This window comes from Pseudophryne corroboree, chromosome 6 (assembly GCF_028390025.1).
Source record: "Pseudophryne corroboree isolate aPseCor3 chromosome 6, aPseCor3.hap2, whole genome shotgun sequence".
Taxonomy (NCBI): Eukaryota; Metazoa; Chordata; class Amphibia; order Anura; family Myobatrachidae; genus Pseudophryne; species Pseudophryne corroboree.
Window position 1 is genome coordinate 614,148,666 of NC_086449.1, and position 15,171 is coordinate 614,163,836.

The 15,171-nt window shown below is 46.0% G+C and overlaps 1 protein-coding gene across 4 annotated transcripts in view; it reads right to left on the reverse strand.

Annotated features, from left to right (window-relative positions):
* SH3PXD2B (SH3 and PX domains 2B) overlaps nucleotides 1–15,171 on the reverse strand; it is a 339,742-nt gene that overhangs the window by 22,684 nt on the left and 301,887 nt on the right. For all 4 annotated transcript variants that reach the window (XM_063928075.1, XM_063928076.1, XM_063928078.1 and 1 more), the window contains 3 exons: nucleotides 10,150–10,343; nucleotides 9,355–9,404; nucleotides 1,277–1,402 (listed from right to left, as the gene is read on the reverse strand). In XM_063928075.1, coding sequence (XP_063784145.1) covers nucleotides 1,277–1,402; nucleotides 9,355–9,404; nucleotides 10,150–10,343 — 370 coding nt within the window. The remainder of the gene's footprint in view (nucleotides 1–1,276; nucleotides 1,403–9,354; nucleotides 9,405–10,149; nucleotides 10,344–15,171) is intronic.

A 15,171-nucleotide genomic window follows, 5' to 3' on the forward strand; every position in this document is an offset into this window, starting at 1 on the left:
ACTGGAAAAAAGGAGATTAAGAGGGGACATGATTAACATTTACAAATATATAAGGGGGACAATACACAGAGCTAGTGGTGGATTTGTTTTTGGTAAGATCATCACAAAGGACACGTGTACACCCGCTTAGGTTAGAGGATAGGAGATTTCGCACCCAGAGACGGAAAGGTTTCTTCACAGTAAGGACAGTAAGATTTGGAATTTCCTGCATGAGAGAGTAGTAATGGCGGACTCGATCATTACTTTTAAGAATGGGCTAGATAAATTCCTAATGGATAAGGATATACAGGGTTATGGTGGGTAAATCATGCAAAAAAGAGATGAATATACATAAAGACTAAACATTCACCACAGTGAAAATTCGTTTTAAAATATTACAGCGTAGGAGATCATTAACAGGTTGAACTCGATGGACAAATTGTCTTTTTTCAACCTCAGAAACTATGTTACTATGTTACAATTTTGACCTTTTCCTGCATGCAGGGACAGCTGTGAGAAACCTACTTCATTCTTCTCTTCCAAATCCGCCCCCTACCACAAGTTCGCTCAATCTACCCCCCCTACCACAAGCTTTCCCAGTCCAGCCCCTACAACAAGCATTCACAGTCCACACCCTAACACAGCTCTCCCAATCCACCCATATCACAGCTCTCCCAATCCATCCCCTACCACAAACTCTGCCAATCCATCCCCTACCAACAGCACCTGCTAAGAAGTCATTGTGCTACAATGCTGATTCATAATGTGGGTGATTTGTGCTGGACCAGTGACATCTCTAGAGGGAATAACCAGTGCTCTGTGCTGGATTTCTTTCAACATGGACCAGCAGATGTGGGAGCTGCCATGAAGACCAGAGCCTAACTTCCACCAAACACCACAGCAGACAAGTCCATGACAGTGGTTAGGACACAATTAAAATAGGAGAAATGTAATAGCCTGCAATTTGAAGTCATCGTCGAGATCCAACTTGGTTTGACTTTTAAACAATTGCCACTTTAAAACAAGGGGCAGGCTCACCCGGATCTGGCTTTTTGCTGCATGTCGCAGACTATTACATTTACCCCTAAGAGGTGACAAAGGACACAAAATTTCCTCAGGTACGAGATGGCTGCAAGAACTGTGAGTAAACGGACTTTCTTATTGATCACCTACATTATGAGAGAAATGTTAGATTGTGCATGCATGTAACAAACCAGCACTGTGTGGATCACAGCCTGGTATCCAGTACATGCAAAGTCATTATTTGAGCCCTTACTGTAAGTAAAGAAACACTCACCTCAACCTTCAGTCCTGCCTGAAAACTGATGCCATCAGGAATGGTAGTCTGGAAGTCAGCAATAGTGTAATACTCTTCTTCAACATGAGGGGGGGTAGGAGGCTTTGGCAGATTTAGTCCCCTGGGCTGATGTATTTAGTTAGTAAAACAAGATAGCAGATCGATTAACAAAATACCAATTAAAAATGTATACAAATCACAATATTAATATAACTTCAGTCCAATAAATAACATTTTAATATTGATCATGCACATGGGCAGGCTGTGTCCTGATCCATAATGTAAATTCCTAAATTCCTTCTAAAAGAAGAATAGACCTTAAAGTTACAGTTCATGCCCATGTGTCACATTTACAGAATACAGAATAATTAGAACCTATAGCCAGATTAAGGGGGGGGGGGGGGGGTGCAGGGCATACTCTACCCCGGCCCCCCCTGTGTCATGGGCCCCTTGGCCAAAGCACACTGATATCAGTAGCTTTCCCTCTTAATGCGAGAGCCAGCATGCAAGCAGGACAGTATGAAGTGCAGGCAGAGACACAGGAATATCATGTTTTATGAGCTACCGACTGAGCTTTCTAACCAGAGGAGAGAGAGGAGGGTGGAGAGAGCTGTAAGTGACACAGGGATCTCAGATTCTCCTCCTCCCTGCCTGGGTGTGTGAATCCCGTGTAAACTTTTATGCAACTAAACCATTTGAGTCTAGAAAGAGAAACACACACACACACACACAGTCCTCCTGAATCCTGTCCCAGTGTGTAAGTAGTACAGAGGCTGATGCTATTCTTGCATGTGACAAGATACATTATTTTATTTTTCTATGTGTATTTTAAGGTTGTTTTTGTTCCACTACAAGAAAATAGGGACATGAGGAGGAGATGGGGGGCCAGGTGATCCCGGGGATTAAAAAGGAGGAAGTTGTATATGAGATTGATTTAAACAGAAAATTGACAGGTGCTATTGAACAGCGGCCCCTGCTTTGTGGTGCCCTGTTTGCAGTGGCACGTCACATAACCCTAGTTGCGGCCCTACCTGTCTGTCCTGTCCTACACCCGGCTCGGCATTTCAACCCCGATACCATAGAATATCATGGTGAATAATATTAAAGCATACATTTAATAACATTTCCACATATTTGAAGCTTTGTCAAGAATGCAGAGAGCAAGAATATTATTCTGGCAATATAATTAAATATTTATAAAGTAAAAAAATCCAAAAGGTCATTCATCTTAACTGTGATAGCTGACAATGTCTTATGGGAAAGACTCTACAACAGGATGGGTAGGAAGTACTGTAGGTATCACCTTCCACTTTATCACTTCTTCAGGCTTAATACACCTGCCCCAATGTATGGAAACTTTATGTCTGCAGCTATATAATGGAGTAACTGAGCAAGACCAAGGAAAACACAGAAATATTTATGTAATAATGTACTTAACATTTTGAATAATAAATAGGATTACCTTTTGTCTATAAGAATAAATAGGATTTTGGTACCTACCGGTAAATCCTTTTCTCTTAGTCCGTAGATGATGCTGGGGACTCCAAAAGGACCATGGGGTATAGACGGATCCGCAGGAGCTTGGGCACACTATAAAGACTTAAACTGGGTGTGAACTGCCTCCTCCCTCTATGCCCCTCCTCCAGACCTCAGTTAGAAAACTGTGCCCAGGAGAGATGGACATTTCGAGGAAAGAATTTATTTTTATATATAAACACAGTGAGTGTCCTACCAGCTCACACCTCAAACACACCATAGAACGTGGCATTCAGCAGAATACCAGCCCACGGCATGAACAAAACACAGCCACATGCTGAGAGAATATGTAACACAAACCGTGTCCACATAAGCAAAAATAAGACCCCGCATGCCATGGCATGAACAACGGTATCAACCGCCTGACAGAGAAGACACACCACCAGGGTGTAACCAAAACAATAACTGCAGACACCGTACGCACTGGGACGGGTGCCCAGCATCCTCTACGGACTAAGAGAAAAGGATTTACCAGTAGGTACCAAAATCCTATTTTCTCATACGTCCTAGAGGATGCTGGGAACTCCAAAAGGACCATGAGGATTATACCAAAGCTCCAAAACGGGCGGGAGAGTGCGGACGACTCTGCAGCACCGAATGAGCCAACAAAAGGTCCCCAAAAATCAGGGTATCAAACTTGTAGAGCATAGCAAAAGCGTTTAATCCCGACTAATAATCCGCTCGGCAAAGTTGAACCGCCGAGAGTCCTCGGGCAACCGCCCAAGAAGAGCCCCTCTTACCATCAGAATGGGGTTCCACTGACTTCGGTAACGGCAATCCAGCCGTAGAACAAACATGCCAAATCGTATCACAGATTCAGCGTGTAACATACTGCAGTCGCCCCAAGCATGCTGGGAGCATACCGGACAAACAGAGCCTCTGTTCGTTCGAACTGAGCCAAATTGGCGACCTAAATATTCAAATCCCCGGTAACACCGAGAGACTTTGAATCACCTAATGCCTAAGTAACCACCGGCATCAAAATAGACTGATTTCTGCGAAACCCAGAAACCACTCTTTGGCAGAACTACAATCTAAGTTCACAATTCCTCTCTATCCACATGGAAGATCAAACAAGGCTCTTGTGAGACAAAACCACCACTTCCGACACCCGCCTTGCGGACGCCAAAGCCAATAGCATGACCACTTTCCAAGAGAGAAATATTTTTTTTTTAAAGAAAATAATAAGGCCATACCGCCCTGAAATGGAGCCTAACTGTAGGCCTGCATCCACACCGGCTTGTAAAGTATGGATAAGAGCGACCTAGCTGAAAGTCTTCCATAGGAACCATCCTGGATTCACACCAAGACACAGAGTTACGGCAGTAAGGCTTTGCCGTTACTTCTTTCCAAGCCTGACACATTGAGGAAATGACTTCACTGGTAACATCCTTCCGGCTTAGGATATGGCATTCAACCGCCACGCCGTCAGACGCAGTCGCGGTAAGTGTTGATACACGCCCTGATCTAGTTGTAACCGTTCCTCACGTAAAGGAAGAGGGCAGGAATCTTCCATGAGCAAATCATGAAAAACTGGATAGCAAACCCTCCTTGGCTAGATCAGATCTAAGAGGATCGCCTGAACCTTTGTTCTTCTTACATTTATCACCTTCAGAAAAGATGAAAGAGGAGAGGACACATAGACCGACTAAAAAACACCCACGGTGTCACGAGGGTGTCCACTGCTATAGCCTGAGTGTCCCTTGACCTGAAACAATATCCCTGAGGCCTCTCGTTGAAGCGAGCCGCCAACATGACCAATTGCGACCCTCCACAAAAAGTTGTCATGGCTGTGAAAACTCCTCGATGATGACTGAATTTCTCCCGGATGGAGATCGTGTCAGCAGAGGAAATCTATTTCTCCTTCGTTTACCTCCGGAACGAATACTGCTAATATAGTAACAATAGTACGTAGGTATAGCAATAAATCAATAAGTTTGATACATCCCTTTTCAATACTTGAGTTCAAGCATATATGGAGTTCTTTGCATTCCTCATATGTAGAACGGCTTTCACAGCAGGACCTCAATCAACGATGTCATATGTAAATAAGAAGATAAGGAATATCGTGTAACACAGTTTTATTAATCAGCCTTGAAAACGGGCCTAGAAAGGCCTGAAACGCGTCGGCGCAGCTAGAGGTGTCTCTTCGCTGGTTGTGGAAGGAGGTTTGCCGGAGAGTCCAGGACACCATTTCCCGGGAGGTTGCCTGGCAATAAGAACACGTTTGTTTGAGGATAATTATATCCTCAGACCATCCGGTAATTCTTTACTTTTACACTCAGCCTGGGGATTTTCCTATATGCTGCATGTGCTCTGTGCAGTAATATGAAACATTGTTTTATCTGGATTCTGATTTTATCTGAAAAAGTTATCTAGCTTGTATGAAATTTTATGTGAAGGAATAAAACTGTGTTACACGTTATTCCTTATCTTCTTATTTACATATGACATCGTTGATTGAGGTCCTGCTGTGAAAGCCGTTCTACATATGAGGAATGCAAAGAACTCCATATATGCTTGAACTCAAGTATTGAAAAGGGATGTATCAAACTTATTGATTTATTGCTATACCTACGTACTATTGTTACTCATTGTCATTTGGCGCCCCATATAGTGTATTACCTATTTTTATTGTTGTACTGTTGTCTTGGGAGTGGGAACGCCCTCATCTGGTATACACGGTTAAGGCAGCCTACACCGCGCATTGGAGAGTTGTTCCACCTACCTTTTCCACTGCTAATATAGTGTTTACCAGACTTTTCGCCCCACGGCAAAACTGTGCATCTTCTGCCATTGCCGCTTTGCTCCTTGTTCCGTCATAGCGGCTTACTTACGCCACTGCTGACAAGTGGTCTGGCAGAACCAACATGGGCCGGACACGAAGAATACGTTAGTCGAAAATAGCTCTTAAACCAAGAAAGCTTATTACAGACAAGCTTTCCAACTTAACCTTATCTTCTGGAAATACGACCCTTGCCAGGACTGCTCCCCAGACTCGGAGATCTGTATGCACGGACACCAGGATCTTAACCTGGAACCCGAACCTTCATCCCTCTAAAAAGAGAGAACCGAGCAGACACCACAGGAGTGATGTCATGGCCTTTAGGATTATATTCCGGTGCATGTGCAGGTGAGACCCGGACCACAATTCCAACTGGCCCTTTGAAAGCCACTCTGGCAGTAGAACTGCTCACCAAAAAAGGCCTCGTAGGGCGCACCCATCTGTTTTAGTAACAGAATATATTGATGAAGTGTCACAGCAAAGCTGATCCAACTCTGGATCCTCAGACCTCTTTCCACAGGAAAAACACCAAACATTAACTGGTCAGTATTTACTCTGAAACCCACCTCCGACAACTGTGTCGATGGGAACAACAGCCAATCCCTGTGACGAAGAACAGTCAGAGAGAAACAACGATTTGCACCTCCATACAGGGACAACCGGACAATGTCCTGAACCTGAGGCACCTCTGTATGACGTAGCGTACAACCTCCCCTTCCAGAGGGGAACGGCAAGATCTATTAGAAAAAACAGTAAGGGGAACAACCGTAACTCAGAATGCTCCCCTTTTGGATTCTACAAATAACTCACAGGTCCTAGTCTATTCCTGGACTAACTGAAAATTAGTAGACGAGTGCTCACCGGAGTGGGAACTAGCCAGATAGACTCAGCGACAAGTGGTGGATGCATTGGAAACAGAAAACGACATCCACTTCTGCGAACCGAACAAGGCTGCAGAACTCTTACCTTTCAACATTCCACTGTCTGCACAGAAAAGGAAAAATGAACGGTATCGAACCGGTTAAACGACTGCATCCCACAAAAGAATGCGTCACCAACCTTTGAGAAGGAGGCTAACTCACGAAGTTAGACTTACCAGTTGTATCCGCCGAGAGTGACTGAACAGAGGGCTCACCAAACAGCTGTATACCTCCCTCGAGAATCTCTCGGAGACAACCTCAGCATTTACCCGGCTACACCTCCTGCTGTCACGTGGCAGCCTGCTGCAATGTTATAAAGTAGAATCAACGTAAGCAAGCTTACCCACTCTGAGTAGGGTAATTCTATCGGATGCCCCCCCCCAACCCCCCGAATACAACACTCCCTCATGTGCATGCAATGCAAATAAGGCTAAAGTATAGAAATAAAATAACACTTAGCTTCCTGTGTATGATCCCTTTGCGACCGGGCTCTGCGTCGACCAGGAGTTGACTGCCGTAATGTTCTCTCCACGTCTTGAAGAGAATAATATTCGGACTCCTTGAGAGGATCGAAAACCAACTCGTCACGGCCAATCTAGAGCTTAATCAACAGAGCGATCAGCACATGAGAAGAATACCATTATGTCAGCATTCATGGATATACATAATGTAATACACAATAAAACACACATATCCTAACCATGCATATATAAACATATATCTACATATATATACATATAGATATAACCTATACGCAAGTGGATTGTCCAGACCCGTCAGGTCCCTAGTGACAGTAATGTGTTGTGAATGTGTATGACCATGTACTGACGTGCCCCCGATGTGGATCTGCCAGGAACGTTATGGTCGACAGAAACTGAGTAAATGTCGACCGCAAGGAATAGTAAACGGGCAAAAAATAATAATAATCTTGGAACCCCGAGGAGTCTGAGGAAAGCATACATATACCATCTCAATAACACTCCCCCCACATATACCTATAAATATATATATATATATATATATATATATATATATATATACACAAATACAGGTACAAGGCAATAACAGCCTTGTGGACAGGGCATCCACAAACAACTGTGTCTCCCCTAGCGTGTTTACTTGTATTTAAGCACACAAAACCAACCAGCTAATACTTAATTTTTTTGAATCAAGTACCGCCAAGCGTCGGCGAAGCCGACAGTTATCCCCACAGGAGCTTGTGACAAAGCCCTCACACCTGTCGACATATGTCGACTAACCGATAGTGGGTAAATAAACAGGATTATGCGTCCATTATTAAACATAATGCTATATGACACCCATATAACATTAAAACACTGTGCCCCCCCTCCTTCTTACTATACAGTAAATCTTGGTGGGGACCTGAGGAAAATGGCGCCAACTCCTCTGTAAGGGCTAAGCTCCGCCCCCTCCCGGCGCGCTCAAGCCCGCTCAAACATATATACCTATATAACCTTAAATTGAGCTGGGGCTTATATACAAGGATTAACCCCCTGTATATACCCCTATATGTCCAAAACGCAGCCCAGGGCGTCCCCCCCGCGCCCCGCACCCACGGAAACCGTTGGTGTGTGGGAGCGATGGAGCGCAGCGTGCACGCTGCGGTGCCCTGGCGGGGTGAAGACACCCGGTGTCCGGGTATGTTCCCCCGCCCGGGATGATTCAAGAATTGCTGCCCAGGGCGCTCCCCCCCAGCACCCTGCACCCATGGAGCCGGTGGCTGAGGAGAAAAGGCGAGCAGAGCGCTACAACACGCTGGCGGGGGTCCGGGACACGGAGCCCTGGCCCCGCCAGCTTAACCATTCACAATTACCTGCGATATGCTGCCCAGGGCGCTCCCCCCCAGCGCCCTGCACCCGTGAGAGCCGGCGGCGGGGAAGAAACGGCGCGTAGTGCGCTACACATGCTGGCGGGTGCCCGGGACACAGAGCCCCGGCACAGCCAGAGTCACACAGAGACCTGTAAACTGTCTGCCCAGGGCGCTCCCTCCCCCCCCCCCCCCCCCCAGCGCCCTTCACCCGTGGGAGCCGGCGGCGGGGAGGTAATGGCGCGCAGCGCGCAGTTATATGCTGGCGGGGGTAAGAGCCACGGTGCTCAGGCACCCAAATGCTTTTATGCCAGCCATAAAAAGAAATCAGCAACCTGCTGCCCAGGGCGCCCCCCCCCCCCCCCAGCGCCCTGCACCCTGTGAGTGCGTTGGTGTGTGGGAGCATGGAGCGCAGCCCGACCGCTGTCACTGAAGTCTTCTGTTCTTCACATACTCAACTGGCTTCTTTTTTCTGGCTTCTGTGAGGGGGTGACGGCGTGGCTCCGGGAACAAGCAGCTAGGCGCACCAAGTGATCGAACCCTCTGGAGCTAATGGTGTCCAGTAGCCGAGAAGCGGAGCCCTTGAACTAAGAAGAAGTAGGTCTGACTTCTCTCCCCTCAGTCCCACGCTGTAGGGAGCCTGTAGCCAGCAGGTCTCCCTGAAAATAAAAAACCTAACATAAAGTCTTTCAGAGATACTCAGAACTCCTCTAGTGTGTGTCCAGTCACTCCTGGGCACAAAGTCTAACTGAGGTCTGGAAGAGGGGCATAGAGGGAGGAGCCAGTTCACACCCAGTTTAAGTCTTTATAGTGTGCCCAAGCTCCTGCGGATCCGTCTATACCCCATGGTCCTTTTGGAGTCCCCAGCATCCTCTAGGACGTATGAGAAATAAGCCAAAAGGTCAATTTTAAAAATAGAAAATAATAATTCTGCAAAAGGTGAAAATAAATCTATTACTGGACAAGAAGTCTGTACAGCAATAACAGGCGGCCACAAGGAGTTACTTACAATAGTAAGATCACGGCGAGGAGGTGGTCTCTGTCTCATGGTAGGAGATTCTGCAGGAACAGAAATACAATATTGTAGTTTTGGAAATAAAATGATGGACATATTACCCTTACAAGAAAATACTATTATCAACCTTAAAAAACTTAAAGCAAAGCACAAAGCAAGAGGCTAATGGTGAATGACAAACTCCATGATAATTAGGTTGTTTAAAGTACTTTGTATAAAACCTAAGGAACAGTTGATGGGGTGAATGCGTTAGTATGTATAGAGCCTAAACCTTACTCGTGTGTGTGTGTGTGTGTGTGTATGTACTTAGGGGGACATGTACTAAGCAGTGATAAAAGTAGAGAAGTGAGCCAGTGGAGAAGTGGCCCAAAGCAACCAATCAGCTGCTCTGTATACTTTTATACTATGCGAATTATAAATGTTACGTCAATGCTGATTCTCTACTGGCTCACTTCTCCACTGTTTTCACTGCTTAGTACATCTCCTCCTTAATTCAGTTCTGCAGCCTGGATGTTGTTAAAAGATCTTCGATGTGCAATCTATGCTGAGCATTACAGCCGCTCTTATTTTCCTACCAAGTAGGCATTTCACACTTATGCCAACCAGCAGAGAGAGTAACTGATCTGGGAAGACATCTTAATACAGAACCCTTATACATTGTGCTTCCAGAGAATACACGGATACATGACATCATAATTATTGCCCTTTCATTGTCCTAGAGAGTAATATACAGTTAGGGCAATTTTTCTCCATAACTAGAAATATACAAATGTAACTCAGGAGTCTCACTTCGTTTAAAGTCTGGGAAAGGAACCTGGCGCCCGGGAAGGTCCCGATCTCGACCAGCATAGTTCTGCTGCCTGGAGATCCCATCCAAGTCTAGAGCACTGGAATTGGCACTGGATCCTGAAGCCAGCTTCTGAGCCAGCAGGTCCCCGCTCTTAAGATAGGATGCGGGGGCCCAGCCCTCTGCTCCTTTGTACCTGCAACATGAGAAGTAATTTACTATACTGTCTCCTAGTCACATTTCTCAGATCCATAATGGAAGAGAACATTAAGACTCTGGGGTCTATTCATGAAGCAGTGAAAAGTGTGGAGAAGTGAGCTAGTGGAGAAGACCATGGCAACCAATCAGCTGCTACATATAGTTTTATAGAATGCACTTTATAAATGTTACCTCAACACTGATTGGTTGCCATAGGCAACTTCTCCACTGGCTCACTTCTCCACTCTTTTTCACCTGCTTCATGAATAGACCCCTGTATAATGTCTTCTAGCATGCTACAACACACTGCTCTAGCGCTGTAATGTGCTGTGCTACAAAGGCTACAGCTGTCAGATACATTACAGTCTTCAGTTTATACATCAGCAATATGATCTCTAGATGCCTTGCAGCCCTTTGCTTGATTCATGGTACATCCCAAGCTCCACTATCCAATCTCTTTCTAAGCTTCCAAGTACGTTGACTTGATTGTTCGATGCCTCTGGGTACTACATTTTTCAGTTAGAATTTCTAGCAACGTCACATATTTATTTTATTATTAACGTACAGCTCAGTTTATGCCACCACCGCGACACAACCAAAGAAGTGCATGAACCTGTAGGAGCTGTTTCACAAACTTACTCTGAGGTTATTTTGGTCTTTGATTTTATATTCTGGCAGAACGCCCCATCTATAATAGCAAGTTGGTGTCACTGACTATGGTTTCCAGAAGAAGACAAAAGGGAAGACTGAGCAACTTCCTGTCATTTTAAATATTGACAAAGAAGAACAAGAGAAACATCTTAAGGGTCGCACACTGGAACCCTAAGAATGAGTAAAAATGATTTTACCTATATTGATATGCATTAAAAATCAAATTATTTCATAAAGAATGGTGAAATATTAAAAATAGCATAGTGATAAAGGCTTCCGGTTATTAGGTATGGACTTATAGAGCACGTACATCTGCAATTAATTGGGGCAATTCTGCATTTTGCAGATAATCGTGTAAAACAATTACAAGAAAATAAATAAATCGTCAATATGTGGGACTCACCGAATACAAATCCCAACTAAAAAGTGTCCCTCTGCGCTCTGGTGAGGGCCACATATCATCAAGTGACCAAATAAATATATATATATATATATATATATATATATATATATAATATATAAATACATGTATATATATATATATGTACAAAAAGAAGCTAGCAGCGCCACAGATAGTATCAAAGGTGTAAACAACAATATTAGGAAAAAGGTGTTCCGAAATAATTAACGAGGAATATATATGTTACCTGGAGGACACTCCCTATAGGCTATTAGGGCGTCAGCTTAAGAACCTCAAAAAACGTATAGGCACTGGTATATATGCCTAGAAATTACAAATTGGTGCAAGAGGATGAGGTGTTTGCAAGCGACCACAGGTGTCAAAATTAATAGTATAAAAACCAGGTGTTTCTATAAAAATATATAAAATTTTAATTTCAGAATACTACACACTAAAAACAAGAGGAGGGTGTTTCATAAAATATAAACAATTTAAAAAAAAAAAAAAAAAAATGCAGCCTAATCAATAAAATCTGGTATAAGAATAACAGCGGTGAAATTAAAAAATTTAAAACACATATACCAAGATTATTGAAAAGTACATAAAAACATGATCAGTAGCACCTGCTACTCTGATCATACCTCCAATACTGAAGTTAAGCTACCTCTCTCATAATTTTTTTACTCTTTTTTACCTCTATCCTGCAAACTTTGTACATATTTTTTTTCATGTTTTTATGTACTTTTCAATAATCTTGGTATATGTGTTTTAAATTTTTTAATTTCACCGCTGTTATTCTTATACCAGATTTTATTGATTAGGCTGCATTTTTTTTTTTTTTTTTTTTTAAATTGTTTATATTTTATGAAACACCCTCCTCTTGTTTTTAGTGTGTAGTATTCTGAAATTAAAATTTTATATATTTTTATAGAAACACCTGGTTTTTATACTATTAATTTTGACACCTGTGGTCGCTTGCAAACACCTCATCCTCTTGCACCAATATATATATATATATATATATATATATATATATATATATATTTTTTTTTTTTTTTTCAGTATGATAGCTCGATCTGCTCCCTATACATACAGTATGATTTGGTGGTCTTCAGTATGCCGACTGTCGGGATCCCGGCGTACAGTATACCGACAACTGGCATACCGACACTTTTTCTCCCTCGTGCAGTGGTGCAAGTGTGTGGGTACGGGTGGGTACAGCGTACCCGTAAGAATTTAGCCGTGGGTACGCCGTACCCACACCGACGGGCCGCCGCTCCTCTTCCCTCCCTCCCTCTGCTGCTCCCCGCCGCACCCGCCGTCCCCGCCGCTGATGTGAGGGGAGGAGAGCGCAGCCTGCGCCTCTCCTTCCCCTCAGTCTCCGGCGGGCGAGCTCTGATTGGCTCACGGATCGGCGCTGAATTAAACTGAGGCACCCGCCGGAGACTGAGGGGAAGGAGAGGCGCAGGCTGCGCTCTCCTCCCCTCACACAGACAGACGGCAGCGGTGAGCAGGGGAGGAGGGGGGGACACATGTATACCTGACACTGGGGGATATTTGTCACTGGGGGGGCATGTTATACCTGGCACTGGGGGATATCTGGCACTGGAGGGGGCGCATGTATACCTGGCACTGGGGGATATCTGGCACTGGGAGGGGGGGGGGGGGCATGTATACCTGGCACTAAGGGATATCTGGCACTGGGGGGGGGGCATGTATACTTGGCACTGGGGGGGCATGTATACCTGGCACTGGGGGATATCTGGCACTGGGGGGGCATGTATACCTGGCACTGGGGGTTATCTGGCACTGGGGGCATATCTGGCACAGGGGGGCATATATACCTGGCACTGGGGGATATCTGGCACTGGGGGGGCATGTATACCTGGCACTGGGGGATATCTGGCACTGGGGGGGGGGGGGCATTTATACCTGGCACTGGGGGATATCTGGCACTGGGGGGGCATGTATACCTGGCACTGGGAGCATATCTGGCACTGGGGGGGCATGTATACCTGGCACTGGGAGCATATCTGGCACTGGGGGGGACTTGTGTACCTGGCACTGGGGGATATCTGGCACTGGGGGCATATCTGGCACTGGAAGGACATGTGTATCTGGCACTGGGGGCATATCTGGCACTGGGGGGACATGTGTATCTGACACTGGGGCATATCTGACACTGAGGGCATATCTGGCAATGGGGGCATACTTGTGTATCTGGCACTGGGGGCATATCTGGCACTGTGGGCATATCTGGCCCTGGGGGCATACTTGTGTATCTGGCACTGGGGGCATTTCTGTATCTGGTACTGGGGGGCATATCTGGCACTGTAGGGGCATCTCTGTATCTGGCACTGGGGGGCAATGTATATCTGACACAGTGGGGGCATTTGTGTATCTGGCACTGTAGGGCAATGTGTATCTGACACTGTGAGGCAATGTAAATCTGGCACTCTGGGGGCATTTCTGTATCTGGCACTGTGAGGCAATGTGTATCTGGCACTCTGGGGGCATTTGTGTATCTGGCACTCTGGGGGCATTTGTGTATCTGGCACTCTGGGGGCATTTGTGTATCTGGCACTCTGGGGGCATTTGTGTATCTGGCACTCTGGGGGCATTTGTGTATCTGGCACTCTGGGGGCATTTGTGTATCTGGCACTCTGGGGGCATTTGTGTATCTGGCACTCTGGGGGCATTTCTGTATCTGGCACTCTGGGGGCATTTCTGTATCTGGCACTCTGGGGGCATTTCTGTATCTGGCACTCTGGGGGCATTTCTGTATCTGGCACTCTGGGGGCATTTCTGTATCTGGCACTCTGGGGGCATTTGTGTATCTGGCACTCTGGGGGCATTTGTGTATCTGGCACTCTGGGGGCATTTGTGTATCTGGCACTGTTGGGTCATACGTGTATCTGCCCCTCCCTCCTTATGTGTATGTCGCCCCCATTTTCATTGGCCACGCTCCATGTGGCATTTGGCCACACCCATTTTTTGCGCGCGTTCCTTCGGCGCGCGCACACAGTACCCGTAAGACATTTTTTCTACTTGCACCACTGCCCTCGTGGTGGTCCACGACCCCCCTGGAGGGAGAATAAAATAGCGTGCTTAGCGCGCCACCGTGCCTGCAGTGTGGCGAGCGCAGCGAGCCCGCAAGGGGTTCATTTGCGCTCGCCACGCTGTCGGTATGTCGGCGGTCAGGCTCCAGGCGCCGGTATGCTGGTCGCCGGCAGCCCGCCCGCCGGCATACCATACTACACCCGTATGATTTTGTGAAATAGAATCTAAGAGCATAGTGACACAGGAGGAAATGTTTGATCTGTCATTATGGGGGAGAAGCAGTATTAGCGCATACTATGTGTACTGATACCGCTTCTCCCCCATGTATTACAGTGGTGGTGTGGGCCTGCCCATATCGGCGCTGCTATCTAAAAGATAGCAGGCCAATATGAGGGGGGCAATGTATGAACAGTTAGCATCACTGACCGTTCCGATACCTCCAGCTGTTGATTTCGACAGCTGCAGGTGGCGATGACCTATCTCCACAGCAGGGACAGAGTTGTCCCTGGCTGTGGCGGGTGCCGGCTCCGGACTGTGCAGGGTATCTCGCATGAGTAGTGTGATCCCGCACATGTGCAGTGGAGCTGTCTGGGCAGAGAGACACGGCACATCAGCACTGAACTGATGTGCTGTGTGCTCAGGTGGGCATCGCCGGATGGGGGAGTTTTCACTCCCCCTCTTCTTGTCAATGTTCCTTCCTGCTTTGCATGGGTAA